The sequence below is a fragment of the Dicentrarchus labrax genome, unplaced genomic scaffold (assembly GCF_905237075.1).
Source record: "Dicentrarchus labrax unplaced genomic scaffold, dlabrax2021, whole genome shotgun sequence".
NCBI classification, from domain to species: Eukaryota; Metazoa; Chordata; class Actinopteri; family Moronidae; genus Dicentrarchus; species Dicentrarchus labrax.
Genome location: NW_026136705.1, coordinates 17,181,756 through 17,196,348, shown reverse-complemented (window position 1 = coordinate 17,196,348; position 14,593 = coordinate 17,181,756). Strand labels below are relative to the sequence as shown.

Genomic DNA, 14,593 nt, shown 5'->3' with positions numbered 1-14,593 from the left:
AATACTCTGTGGTTGTGACCTTTAACTGTAGAGTCTGATCACATATTTGGCCAAACTCTTGTTCAAACACAATGTGTAACACACGGACAAACATCCACAGCAGACCAGATCCTGTTCTGGCCCAAGCACGACATTGTAAATGCTGAGAAAATATTTCATTGCTCGCTCTCACATTTAGTCCAAACCAAATCAGTCGTGTCAAAGAGACAAATCAATGGAACAATGTAAAAAACATCAATCTGCTGTATGTCAAACCTTAGTCCACCCCCATTGTCTCCAATTTCATTGTGTGGGAACAAAAAGAGGTTGGAATTATTCTGTGGTTTCTTAGAGGATCAGATTGTTTTATAATTGATCTGATTACGATTCAGATTTTCAAATCTGCATTCGCAAAAAAAAAAACTGAAACGGCTTTTAGTGTTGGATCAAGACACGGAGAATGAAGAAAGGGATCAAGATACATGTCCAAAGAAAGCAAGAGAACAGATTCACCCTCTTTCACTGGGGGTCCTCGTCCTCTTCCACCGAGCACAGAGCTTCAGGACGGACACACACATACCCGCCCAGCCAACCAGATCAAATAAATCCCTAACCCTAGTGATCGATTGGGTAACAGATTGTCTTCACATCTTATAGAAAACAGTCTTAATTCATGGTTCAAAACTTTTCACCAGCTGCAACAGCAACAGCTGGTATTGTTTTTACCTGTCAAGTCAAGTCAGCTTTATTGTCAAATATGCTATATGCACAACATACAGCACAGATGAAATTTCAGTCCACAGTGCAAACAGGCAATAAAAATAAATTTTCTATAAATAGAAAAGTGAGTGTGTCATGGCAAAATGTCCTTACAGGTGTATAGTTCAGATCAGGATGGGTGTGGTCTGAGTACTTATTACTAATGCAGTAATGACTACTGAGTACTCATGGGTCAGAACATGTAGATGGTCGTTACAGCTGGTGTGATTTCAGATATGGATATAGTTTGCAGGCTAGATTTCGAAAGGTGCTTTAGTGCACATGCTGTGGTGAAGGCCACTAGGCTGAATCAGAGTTCAGACGAAGCAGATACAATAATTCCAAAACCAGACACCGCTAAGTTATTTTAAGCCACTTGTCATAGCGTGTAAGGATCGATTTGAAGAGCTGCGGGACTCTCAAAGTGTCACAAACTGCTAGTATGTTTTAGGCGCGCTGTGCTGTAGGTGAGGCCAGGTGCCGCTCTCCTCCTGCGACTCTCATGTCAGCTCGTACATCTCCCGCTTCACTTCCTCAGACGCGGGAAGAAGAGAAAAAAAAGCTCCCGAGGGTGAAACTGAAAGTGAGACAAACAGGTTGCCTTTTCTCCAAGGTCAACCAGCTGCCACAGTCAATGAGCCTCTTCAGTCTATGAGTCAACAAAGCACAGGATCACTTCCAAGCATGAATATGTCATATATAATACAACCCTCCGACCCCATAATGCGCCCGACAAAAACACAAGTCATACGTAATAACCAGCGTGAGCTTAACGGGAGGCTCTTGACTGAGTCATACAAGTTGTCCTCAAAAACCTGTGTACTTCTGATCTCTTCCAGTTGTTTTTTTTTTTCTTTTTCTTGTCTTGTGTGAGCGGTTCCTGAGACACCCTGTGGTGCTGTCTGTTTGTGTTTACCCCTGCGGACAAACCCGTAGCTTCATCAAGGGTGCTATGGAAAGGACAGTGTGTCATGAGGGACTGAGCAGCACGGTGCCGCATTGTTTTAGAGGCTGGATGAGTCACAGAAGACAAATCAGGGTTGGTGGCATTTGAGAAGGCTCGTCCATTGCATTAGGACAGCACTGTTAAATCAACAGTGGAATTATAATGTGTTCCCATGATGCTTGTTTTAGCAGGTCAGACAAGGAATTCATTAAGGCATAATGTAACCTAATTACCTGAGAGACTCGATGGTTACATGTTATGATTGTAATTTGTTTCTGAAGAAGAAGAATAGCTTTTCCTTTGCTGTCAACCCTCCTAACGAAACTGATGAAGTTAAAATTCTCAAAACATCAAACCATATTTTTAGCACCTAGTACACAATGTGAGTGCAGCATCACTATGACTATTTCAAGTAATTTCTATATGACTCACCAAAGAAATTCAAAAGCTCATACATCATCAAAAGAGCAGACAGCAAATTTTCATCTGCTTTAGTCATGGCTGAATTACTTTTCATCTATATCGTCTTTTTTTTTTTTTTTTTGGTGAGATGAGTCCACGCTTCAATTATTTGTTCCTTTGACAAAGTCTAAAATTCAAATGAAGCGCTTGACATTGTGTAGATTTAAACTGGAAATGTGGTAAAAAATGAAAAAAATATAATATATGAGACAAACCCCCACCACCACAACCCTCCCACCATCTCATTCAGGTTTTACCACATTTCAAAATAGTGCTTCTCAGTAGGGCTCAGCTTTCTCTGAGTGGCTGTCTTTGATTTATTTATTTTTTTTTTTCAGTCTGTACTGATAAAAGCAAAATTACACAAGATTGCTCACATACAATAGTGACGGCTATAAATGCATTCATTGTGTTTTTGACTTTCACCACACCATCTCCTATGTTTGTCCAGTATGCGAATGTCAAGTGTATGCAGGTGACAGACTCCAAGCATAATCCGTTTTTCCTCCCTGCTCCCCTTTTTCTCTCTGTTTCCACCTCTGTCTCTCTTTGTGTCTCGCTCGCTCCCTCTGACCACCCTCACACACACTGCCAACGTGAGATAGCCACGTCTGTGTGTCCAGTGCAGTGTGTCATGTGTGATAATATGTGACGTATGCGTCACGTGCCGGCGGTTTTAGGGTTCCACTAGAAGATACTTATTATTGTTATCGTCTTTAGGCATCATCATTATCAGCTGGAGCAGACGGGTCCCTGTGCGTCATTGTTCCCTCCAAAACCCCTAAAGCTCTCAGCGCCAAAGCTACCCACAACGTAACCAACAAAGGAGGGAAAAGAACACGTTGAAAATCACTCTGGCACTCTTTCAATGTCCCTCCCCTCATCCATCCTCTCATCCAGGGCCTGGACCCCCCACCCCCCACCCCCCTCATGTACCCTCTGCACTCTGTCTCCCTTTTTTTTGCCTCTCTATCAAATGTTCACTTCTTTTGTCTCATCCACTCTTTCTTGTTCCATCGCACTCTATCTTTCTGCGTGACATGTTCTGCCCTCGTCTGCTCTCTGTGGTCGCCATTATCTAAACCACCCATCTCCTCATCTTTCCCTCAATTCCCCTCTCTCATAGTCAACAAAAAATTCACAACCTACACACACATATATAGATAAATGCACACACACACACACACACAGTGACACTGTGCGTGCAAATGCTCTCACCCCTCCCAAAACCTTCTTCCATGCACACACTCACTAACCCCCCCACCCAACACCACCACCTTCTACTCTCTCCAAACCCCTACACCCCCCCACCCTAATCCTAATCACACCACCACCACCGTCATCAGCCCTTATCTCACTCCACCAAATCTGCTGTGACTCAAAACAATTTCCTCTCATTTGCGATTTTACTGCCCGCCCCCGCCTCCTACACCTCCATCAAACCCACCTACCCCCTCCAATAAACCCTCTCCACCTCCTCAATACCCCATCGCTACCCATAAGGCACAAACCCCACCCAAACGCACATGCACACAAACACAAACACATATACAAATGCACTCACGTACACACACTCTGACCGGTCGCCATTAAGAATGACGGCTCATCATGTGTAAGCGGTGACTTGCCACTGTCATCCAGTGGAGCCCGAGAAGAACTGCAGTGTGACGTCACGGCGGACGCCGGCCTCGCTGGTTGGTGGATCATATTTACGTGTGTGTGTGTCTGTGTGATTCTGTGCGTGTGGTTGGGATGGGGGAGCCGGAGGAATACAATTTGGTGGGTGGGTGGACCCGGTGGGCCTTGCTGCATCACTGAACCAGGAAAATGAATGAGAGCCTACACTAGGTGTCACCCCCTTCCTCTCCCGTTGGCCTCCGCTAATTTCCCTTTTTTCTTTTTCTCTTCTGCTTTTGGCCCCCGAGGCAAAGAATACACTTGAAATTGCAAAAATTATAAGTGTTTGACAATATATTCAACGGTATATTGCAGGCTCGCTTGACTGTGTTTAATGACTTGAATCAGCTGAAAGAGAAACAAATGTTTAAATCGTTTGATGAAATTATTAGAAATCCATTCAAAGTTCAGTGAAGCAGCCTGATGTTGCAGAAATTTTCAGCGTTTGAATTTCAGCAAGAGCAAAACAGCACCACCCAATGGGAGGTTCTCATAGCCACAACCAGAGAGTAACACCTCACTAAGAGGTGTTACTATGGGAGGAAGAATATACATGATGGGGTGACAGGAGTGATTTACCTCAATGGGCGGAAAATAAAGTCTTTCCCTCCCCCAGTCACAAAATAGTTTGACAAACACGTGTATTACTTTCGCCATCAGTCTGTTCTTTTTTCTAGCAATGAAAATGTGTCATTTGTACTACGTGATGAGAATTTTAAATCTCACGTTTGGCTTTTAGTGTTCATTTGAATAAACTCTAATATCAGGAATATACTAAAACAGTCGTTTCACGCATACATTATAATGTTGGGCCTATAATGTTAGAACTGAAATACAAATATCAAAGGTATTAGATTCAAATTACTGTCCACATAATTATTATATTATACATGTTAACATGTTGTATTAACAATTATTTCAACTCAATTACATGCAATTGAATAGGTTATTCAATATGTATATAGAAGCGGGTATCTGTGGAAGACCATCTCTATTGTGATCATCAAGTTTCATGATCTTCACATATTAAAGGTACAGGAAACTCAAACCTTTTAGCAAATGGTTGCTTATTTATACATTCACATACAAGTAGTTACAGAGCCACATTAGTAGCAACGATGATGCCAATTACCTGTACTGTTTAAAGTCTGAAGCATTTCTTGTTATATTTGTTGAAATTCTCTCCCCGGCTGCAATTAAAAAGAGGAAATGCGTCTGTGGTTATTGGAGGATTGTAATAATCCCGGAACATAATCTCATTTGGACCGAATAAAATGACTGTTGGGCATACCTGCCTGCATACCTGCGCACACTCTACCCGCCAACTCATCGCACATGAAAATGTGTTTGTGGCTGTGAAGGTGGGACTGTCTCTTTCTTGTTTCTCTAACGTTACCAATCCAAGCTTTAAGTTATCTTTCACTGTGATAAATTTAACTTTGAAGCAGTGTGAGAATTACAAGAGACATGTTCATAACTTAAAGGAGCTTTCCCTACTGCCACCGTCCGCCAATTCCCTGTTAAAAGCAGGGTTAAAGCCCTGTTACTCATACAGTCTTTAATTACAGAGATATGAATTCAGACTTATATTAAATATCTAAATATTTCAGTGTCTTCGAACTGTGGTGAAACAGTCAAGATCTGTGACGTTCCAGAGCAGCTGAGAGAAAAACAGTCAGCTTCATTTTGGCAGCATTTTAAGTGTCCTGGAGGAGGCACAACTTGTTGGTGGGTCAGGGGTGGAGAGATCTGACATGTAGCAATACCCCAGCATAATGTGTATGCCCACTCTCGCAGACAGAGAGCAAGGTGAGCAGAAATTGCCTTGGTTATTGATTATTACACAGGTAATGGGTTATTGATTACTCACAGCCTTCTTCTCTGTGTCTGAAGGGAATTGTACTATACAAACATAATTCAGTTTGGGATTGAGTTCTGTTTTCTGCCAAATCTTATTTCAGTATGGAAGATTTAGCGACAAAAACCACATGTAGAGGAGTAAATGGACAGTCCAAAACAGACGAATCACCCCCTGCTGCTCACAGTGTTGACTCATGCTGCGGATCCTGGCTGAAAGGCATTAAGCTCTGGGTACCTGTGGACTACAAGAATGAAATCGTTCAGTTTTTAAAACTGGCAGGACCTGTGGTAAGATTGTTTTCAGAATCGACAGTTGACAAGAATCTAGTTTGACTCCACCTGATTGAACCTTTTAGAACTAAAGATACATCTGCAACAATATGAATGATTGTCTGTGAATTATATTAAATGCAGGAGTCAGTCATGAGTAGTTTACAGTGTAGGTGACTTATTACTTGCTTGCTTTTAATTTGAAAATGCTTTAATTGCTGCTTTACTTTTAACATGGAGGACTGTGATATACAAGTCACTATAACTATTGGGACTAATTAGAAAAACAACAACAAACTGATTACTTTCTCTCACTGACGTAAATAAGAGGCCATAGAGGCATCAATAGTTCAAGTATCAGACAAATACGGTGTGATATGTTGGGTGTCGCTCCTTGTGAAGTTGGTCGTACTCGATTAGAGTTTGAATACGTTCTAGAAGATCCAACTTATAGACATTAATCAAAACTATATCTTACTGAATTTAACCAAAATTAAAAGTACCCCCATATATATATATATATATATATATATATATATATATATATATATATATATATATCCCAAATTCATAGACATTATTACAGCAAAGATCAAAGATAATAGTACAGTATTTTCAGTATATTATAGAAACAAGGTACATTTGCAAGTGTCTCCTTGACACTGAATTTTGTGAAGAGAAAAACAATTCGGAGAACCCAACATGTATCCACTTTTCAGGCTCCTATTCATCACACAAACCTAGAACTTGATAGACGAGGACATTTAGTCTCCTTTTGTGCAAACCCTTTGATGCCAAAGGCTGTCAAAAACCTACACCAGCAATCACTAGAACTATTTTCTAAAGAAGAAAAGAGATGTAGTAAAGACATTTAGAAATACAAAGAGCTGCAGCAAAACCAAAGCATAACACATGTCAGCTGCCAAAGCAAATAAGAACTTTCTCTTAAGGCCTTGTGAAACAACCTTTTCTTTATGAATAATAACTTACTCAGCAGTTGCATGTGTTGCACGTGGAGCTGAATGTTTCATTTACGTTTGCAGGAGTTCATTTATGTTTTTATAGTTATGAAAACGAGGGAGCATGATTTTGTTTTCCAGTTTATTTCACAGTTGATGAGCTTCCTGATCGGCTTCGTCAGCATGGCGTTCTGCGGTCACCTGGGGAAAACAGAGCTGGCAGGGGTGGCATTAGCAATAGCGGTGAGTTGTGTTTCTGCTCTGACATTCTGCTCTCAAAGTTCACTGCTCATTCTCTGTCATAGTGTTGCTTTTGAAATTCACCATTTATTTCATTCAGGCATTTTTCCATCCAAATATGTATCTGTTTTGTTTTCTTTGTTTACTAATAATACTTTTACATACATTTCAATTTAGGTAATAAATGTCACAGGTATTTCCATTGGCTTTGGTTTGGCATCTGCCTGTGACACTCTCATATCTCAGGTATTCAATTTGTCTTATATTTAGATTATATTTATATAACCAGGTCAATCTAGTTACTGCTGTGGTCACAGTATGCCCTTTAAAATTTATTTCTGTGTCAGTTATGCCCTTTTCCTTGAACACGAGCAAGTCTTATTTTGTTTTTCTGACCCCTTTTCTTGCAGACTTATGGGAGTGGTAACCTAAAGCGTGTAGGAGTTATACTCCAAAGGGGAGTTCTGGTTCTTCTCTTAGCCTGTTTCCCCTGCTGGGCCGTCCTCATTAACACTCAGCCCATTCTGCTGGCTGTCAGACAGAGCCCAGAGGTTGCTAGGTGAACCACTTCCACTTCAAAATCAGTGTTTCACAGCCGTACAATAGCACGAATACTCTCGCATTGGTGTTGTATGACATCAAATGTTACATATACACTGATTACTTGTGAATGATTTTTTTTGCACTTGTTTCTGATCTACCCTTTTTCTGTCTGCCATAAAGACTCTCCCAGCTGTATGTGAAGATCTTTATGCCGGCTCTGCCAGTGAGTTCAGCTTCCTCCGTGGTTCTACAAAATGTTTTTTGTATCTCCATCTATATACGCTGTATTGAATGGTTGTTGTGTTGCATTATTGATCTAATTAACCCTATTCATCGCCTTGTGTTGAATTCTGCAGGCTGCCTTCATGTACCAGCTGCAGGGGAGGTATCTTCAGAATCAGGTGCATTTAATGACTGCAAGACCACTGATGTGAAACAAAATAATCACTGAAAGTTTGTCAGTAATGAGATCATTTTGTGCGTGTGTGAGAAAGGAACATGTACTGTGAGAAAGTAACAAACAGCAGGGGCACTGATGCGTTGAAATGGCGTTTTTTAAACAGCTTGCTTTGGCTCACAGGGCATCATGTGGCCTCAGGTGATATCTGGAGCCATCGGCAATGTTTTAAATGCAATAATTAACTACATATTCCTCAATCTTCTGAATCTCGGTGTTGCGTGAGTACACCCACCATAATAATCTAAAATATTATTATATAATAATATATTATATTACTTAAAGTATCAATAAACACCTTTTCTGTTGTTGTTTAATCCTCTTTATACCACTCAAGTGGATCTGCAGCTGCCAATGCCATATCACAGTATTCCCTGGCTGTGTTCTTGTTTGTGTACATCTGCTCCAGGGGTCTGCACAAAGCTACATGGGGCGGTAAGTTTAAGGGATTATGGTACTGCAGGGATAACTTTTAATTTACTAGTTACTACCTAATGATTTCAGCAAGTTCAGATTGTTGTTGTGAGTGTGTCTGCGTGCTGATGTTAGAATTTAGCTCAAAGCACCTCTGTGCCTAAGAACAGCCTTGCAGATTCACTAGCATGTCTGTTGTAGTCTCTTGTTTAATCTGTCATGTGATGAACATCACATTGTAGACATGACAGTCTCACAGTTCTTCAGTTAATGGTAGCATAACATGGCTGTGTGGTGACTCGATAAGTATAAATTAGGGCCGCCCCCTAATAGTCGACTTAATCGTTAGTCGATGTCTTCATTGACACTTTTGTTAGTCAGATAGTGGCAGAAAATCACAAACAAATCAGTTTTGGAGCAGAGTCTTGTCACCCGGACAAAAGTATCGGGATTGCTGAAACACAAACCTATTTTTTGTGTTACACAGGGAGTCACTAACTGGTGCACTGTTGCATATGCTAACTGCACTTGCTAGTTAACAATCCTATTAGCTGTCCGTACCCGGACAGGGAACTCGAAGGACGGGGGGAGTTTAAACACTATTAGCATAGGAGCAGGGAATACAGTGGGGAATACTGCCAAGGAGTGCACAACGAAAACCGGGTTCACAGCCTCCAAGAAGAACAGAGGCTCCAACCAGGACTATGACTCTGGGGATGAAGACATGCAAGTCCATTTTTGAGTAACTGTTACAGTTACATGACTACAGTTACATCGCAAGATTCTGTTACTGCGTTGCCTATTTCTCTCCTAAAATCATTTCAGAAACATATTTTACTGTACTGTTTAGCTTTAATACGAGATTGTGGACGAGTCGAAACTGCGCAGCCAATGAGAGCAGCTCAACTCGCAGTTCGTCACCTTTGCTTGCTCCGTCATGACGGCAACTGTCATTGCGAAGGCCAAAACGTCAAAATCAAGGCTTCAGAATGGTACTCCACAAAACCATTGGGTGATGTCACGATAGGCTCACACCTGGTTAAAATGTGTATTTAAATCATGTTAATGCTACTGGCTTTATCTATAGACTACTTATCGAGTAGGAAAACAGCCTTAGAATAAATACATTTCACTGAATGCATCTCACTTCCTTTTATCTCTTACTGTAGGTTGGTCAGGAGACTGCCTGCAGGAGTGGGGTCCTTTCCTCAAACTGGCCATCCCCAGCATGCTGATGCATTGTCTGGAGTGGTGGCTGTATGAGATCGCCGGGTTCCTGGCAGGCATCATCAGTGAGGTCGAGTTGGGAGCTCAGTCTATAGTCTATGAACTGACTGCTGTTGTTTACATGGTAACTTCTTTATTCCTTTTTTTGTAGTTAGGATGGATTGGTGATAGAACACAAAATCTATGCAAATGTAATATTTGTGTAGATACCTGAAACATTGATAGAATCTTGGTTTATTACTATATTTGTCTATGAAGTAATGTGTTTGTTTATCTCGTCCTGTCCCACAGTTTCCAATGGGTTTCTCTGTCATTGCCAGTGTGCGGGTAGGAAACGCTCTTGGTGCTGGGAACACAGAGCAAGCCAAGCTATCCAGCAAGGTCTCCCTCATATGTGCATGTATGAATCAGATATAAAGCCTGACAAATCTCCACAGAGGAGGCAATGGCTGCTATGTCGCGTTGTGTTAGGCAGGAGAGCTCCATGGATATGTTCCTCTGATCTACAAACAAAACCTTTTTCAAAGTCATTTGCCATGTTTGTCCTTTTAAATGTTCTTCTCTGTCTTCTGTTCTCTCTGTCACTTGTTCATTTAAAATACATGCTAATCCATGGTATGCTTTGTATATCTTTACCACCTTTGTGTAATAGCGTGCTGTGTTTCTTATGCCCAATCCAGCTACAGTCTCCTGCATCATTGGAGCTTGTCTTGGTGTGTCTAGGGATGTAATTGGTTACATTTTTACCATAGAGAGGTAAGTAAAGATCAGTTTTTGTTTTCTTACCTCAAAAACAATAGCTAACAGACAGACCCTGGCACAGAGCGCTTGTATAAAGTATAATTCATCATGTATTAACTTCTGACACTGACCCTTGATAGCAAAATGAGCTTGGACTTTTGCTTTTTGCACTGTCACTACATGAGACATGGTAGTTATTTCATGTTCGATCAACTTTGCACTCTGTCTTTGTTAGAATTTCATTTTCATATCTGCATTTCCTTTTAGAGACATTATTCAGAGGGTAGCTGATGTCATGAAGCTGTACTGTTTCGTCCATGTTGCCGAGACCTATGCGGTGATAACCCTTGCCATACAAATCACTTTATCCCTCCTGCTGATCAAAATAAACCTGACTTGGTTGCACAGATTTGAGATTTCTCTTTGTTTTACCTCCACAGGGTGTGATACAAGGCATTGTCAGGGGGGCAGGGAAGCAAAAGATTGGTGCCATGTGTAACTTGGTGGGTTTCTACCTCATTGGGTTGCCGATTGGAGTGTCTTTGATGTTCCCAGTCAAAATGGGCATTGTGGGTGAGGACATATTAAATATTAAGTAGTAAGTGACAAATCTAATCATATTTCCACTCAAACTAATAAACTGCCCGTTTCCATCTCTGTTGCAGGGATGTGGGCAGGGTTTTTAATTAGCGTTTTGATACAGTCTGTATTTTTTACACTTTTCCTGTGTAAACTAAACTGGAAGAAAGCCACTGAAGAGGTGAGTAACTCTACTGGTGACATCCTGTGTCATAGTAGGAGTACAACTAATTTAGTTAATACAGTCACATTGCAAAATTATGCTAACTGTGCAAAATCAGCAATGTGGACAGCATGTGGTATTAATATTGTAGCTTGTTACTATGTGTCTTTTAAATATGAAAAAACCCTGACTTAGATGTTTTTAATATCTCTGAATAGGCGATGGTAAGAGCAGGAGTTAACATTACAGAGAAGAACAACATCTTTGGGATAGAAAACAAGGGTAAACACAAGTTATTTTACCTACAGCTCAAGTACATGTACAGCTAAGCGACATGAACCATTGAAGTAAAACTCTCTCCCTCACAGCCCTGGACTCTGATGAGAAACAGCCCCACATAAAGACCAGTCGATGTAGTTCTCTGAGTCTGGTAGAGGGGAAGCTGGAAGCACTCGGTGCAGGTCAGCAGACTTCAGATGACGTGGCTCTGTCAGTCAGGCAGCTGGTGATACGATGTGGCGTCACTGTGCTGCTCATGTTCGTCATCCTCGCTGCTGGAGTCTTCATCAGTGAGCTGCTCACCCAACTGCTCGAAATAGATGAGTGACCATTATTGGACCACATGTGTGCAGCACAAAAAACAAAGCTCTGTCAGTGTGCCTCTGAGAGTCCAGATGTATCGCCATCTTTGAAGCATGTCACATAGACAAAATACATACTCACGCAATAAACAGACAACTATAGAGAAGAAGCTTCCATCGTATAATATTGGCCCCCTGATTTGTAATGACAAATTTCCATTGCATACTGCACGTTTATGAACTTTAAGGCCATTTATTGTGCACTGATGATGGGGAAAATATTAGAATGAATTTTAATTACTGAGTATTAAAATGTTCTGTTTTTGGATTATTACTTTATTTCCTGTCATTACTGCACACTTAAGGGATTGTCTTAAACGTCACAATTATCTTCAGAGAGGAGTTCTGTTATAAAAGCATTTTGTGTCATTCTCCTAGCTCTTTGTTGCTTTCATCTATTTAATAGATCAATCCCAGTCACTTTTGGAGTTGCTACATTAGTCATATTTTGGAAAAATCCAATAAGAAATATGACTTAATTGAGGCAGCCAATGAAAATCATAACTGAAAAAATACTGTATAGGCATGTCTCCTTTATATAGAAACATGCTGTGTAAGATGGGCTCCAATCAAAATACTGACGCAATATGTGTTCTCATTATGAAATATATAGTCTGAATGGATGCCACAATTAGAAATAGCATGATTAAATGCTATATTTAGGCTACAGCGCATCTGTGGATGCGTGCTTTCATCATCAAAGACAGAAAAGAGGCTCTTTTTCTGTGGTTTATTTTTCTGTCCTTTGATCTGTGTTGCCAAATTTGACAATAATGAAAGGTCTGTACACTCACGCTGCAACATGCTGGCTGGATGAAGACACGTCAAACTGAGCAAATCAACCACCTGTTCACACTGTGCAGGAGCAGATAACTAGCTAGCTCAGGCTACACGGTTATATCCTGCTCATAAATAAATAATTCAACCTAGTTAACAGCAAACAATTAACCATGTAGGATTTTTTCTGAAATACGTACTCTGTAGTCTATCTATGTTGTTCCTCTACAGATCTATGAAAAAGATGTCTCAACATTTTGAGAAAAGCTTGCCTTCTGGCAGAGTTAAATGAGAAGATTGATACCACCCATGTCTAGCCAGATAGTATAGTTTAGCACAAAGACAGGAACCGGGGGAAAAAGTTCGTCTGGCACTTCTGGAGCTCCCAAATTAACAAGTTATGTTTCATTTGATTAATCCCTACTGGTAGACATTATTTATTATCTTTAGCTGGCAGTCGCAGTTTGGTTAGGGTTAGGCAACAAAACTACTTGGTTTGGGTCTAGGAAATAACCATGGTTTAAAATACACCCTTTCTCAATATGTTAGAAAGACTTTCTGGCAGAAAACCTTGTCCACAGCTTTACATTTACAATACAGACTTGAGAGTGCTTCTCATCTAACTGTACGTCAGAGAATGAATAACCGTATTTCCCAAAATGTTGAGCTACATTTTTTCGCTTTCATACTAATATAAAAATAATAATGGGCTGCTTTATATAAGACCATATCAATGTTGGTGTTAAGTAGGCAATGGACAGCAGGTACACTGTATTTTGATTAGCCTCAAATGACATTTTTGGTAAATGCTCAAAATATTTAGTCCAGTCCTATCTGAATTTATGCCACAGTCAGGCTCTCCTGAAGGGATTTTTTTCTTGCCACTCTGGCCATTGCCCTCACAAGCCACTGCACTCTCCAAACCGATCAGCACTGGCTCGCAACAGATTGATGTTTGCAACAGTCACATAAAAACTTGCATATTCATTTATCGTTATTCAACATGTAAATCAGGCTTGATTCATACATGGTTACATCGTTGTTTGAGCTTCAGTCTTGCTCATCAGCGGCGACATTGCAACAGGCTCCTCACAGAGACTATAATCTTGGCCCGCTCACCTCCAGAGTCTGCAATCAGTAACATGCTGTGGCATCATTAACAAGTGACTGTGTAAAGATTTGCTGTCAGTATCGGTAGACTAGAACTTGTGATACATTATCTTAAGCAATCTCATATTAACTTCTTGTTTTTGTCACCATGCAATATAATAACGCACCTGGAATTCAGTTAAATTATGTCTGTAGTTAATAATATTACATATTATTATAGTGAAACACAGTCAAGAAATGGCTTCTGCATACGCCCAATTTAATTATACAGCACTGATCTTTTGCAAAGAGTTGCTCTCATCAGTGCAGAAATTAGTTATCAGCATATTGAAGTGTCTTGTGGCAACTTTGGGTCAAATATGAGGTACTATATATCACTGTGGATAGTATATGTTATGTGACAGAAAGCAGTGATTGCCTCTTTTCCTGGGTGACAAAAAAAATCAATCTTTCCACTGATTGCCTTTTACCAATCACTGAAGTACAGAGTATGACATCAGTTATGACATTATTTACTGAGGTCTGGCCGTGATGTTTTAACATCAAGTGCCATATTGAAGGGCAGATGCTGTGTATGTCCATAAACAACAGTGGCTAAATCAATGTTTTATATTTTTTAAAAAAGCTATTAAACAAGACCAGTTTCCATCACATTTAGTAACTAAATCTTACCTGAGTTCAAATATGAACAGTCAACATCATAAATAGCCTTAACCTTTTCAAACTCATTGACCCACACACTCTTTAACAAATCCAGATGCCGTTTCTCAGAGCGTCTACACTTGTGTC

At 40.4% G+C, this 14,593-nt stretch overlaps 1 protein-coding gene across 2 annotated transcripts; it reads left to right on the top strand.

Annotated features, from left to right (window-relative positions):
* Window positions 1-5,547: 5,547 nt before the first annotated feature.
* Window positions 5,548-12,191, top strand: LOC127363944 (multidrug and toxin extrusion protein 1-like). Of its 2 annotated transcripts, none has more exons than XM_051400915.1 (17): window positions 5,548-5,632; window positions 5,785-5,971; window positions 7,054-7,155; window positions 7,330-7,398; window positions 7,563-7,711; window positions 7,876-7,918; window positions 8,052-8,096; window positions 8,276-8,373; window positions 8,490-8,587; window positions 9,736-9,917; window positions 10,085-10,193; window positions 10,474-10,549; window positions 10,802-10,871; window positions 10,975-11,107; window positions 11,200-11,294; window positions 11,495-11,558; window positions 11,645-12,191. In XM_051400915.1, the coding sequence occupies exons 2-17, from the start codon at window positions 5,786-5,788 to the stop codon at window positions 11,881-11,883; spliced, it is 1,758 nt and encodes a 585-aa protein (XP_051256875.1). In that variant the 5' UTR covers window positions 5,548-5,632; window position 5,785; the 3' UTR covers window positions 11,884-12,191. The 2 variants fall into 2 exon arrangements, with proteins under 2 accessions (XP_051256875.1, XP_051256876.1); XM_051400916.1 differs by having other exon boundaries at window positions 5,607-5,670.
* Window positions 12,192-14,593: the final 2,402 nt, after the last annotated feature.

Excerpts from the sequence above, each read along its gene's own strand:
- LOC127363944 (XM_051400915.1), top strand. The coding sequence starts at position 5,786 with ATGGAAGATTTAGCGACAAAAACCACATGTAGAGGAGTAAATGGACAG. Across the intron at positions 8,097-8,275 it reads GGAGGTATCTTCAGAATCAG|GGCATCATGTGGCCTCAGGT; the intron begins GTGCATTTAATG and ends TTTGGCTCACAG. Across the intron at positions 11,295-11,494 it reads GGAAGAAAGCCACTGAAGAG|GCGATGGTAAGAGCAGGAGT; the intron begins GTGAGTAACTCT and ends ATCTCTGAATAG.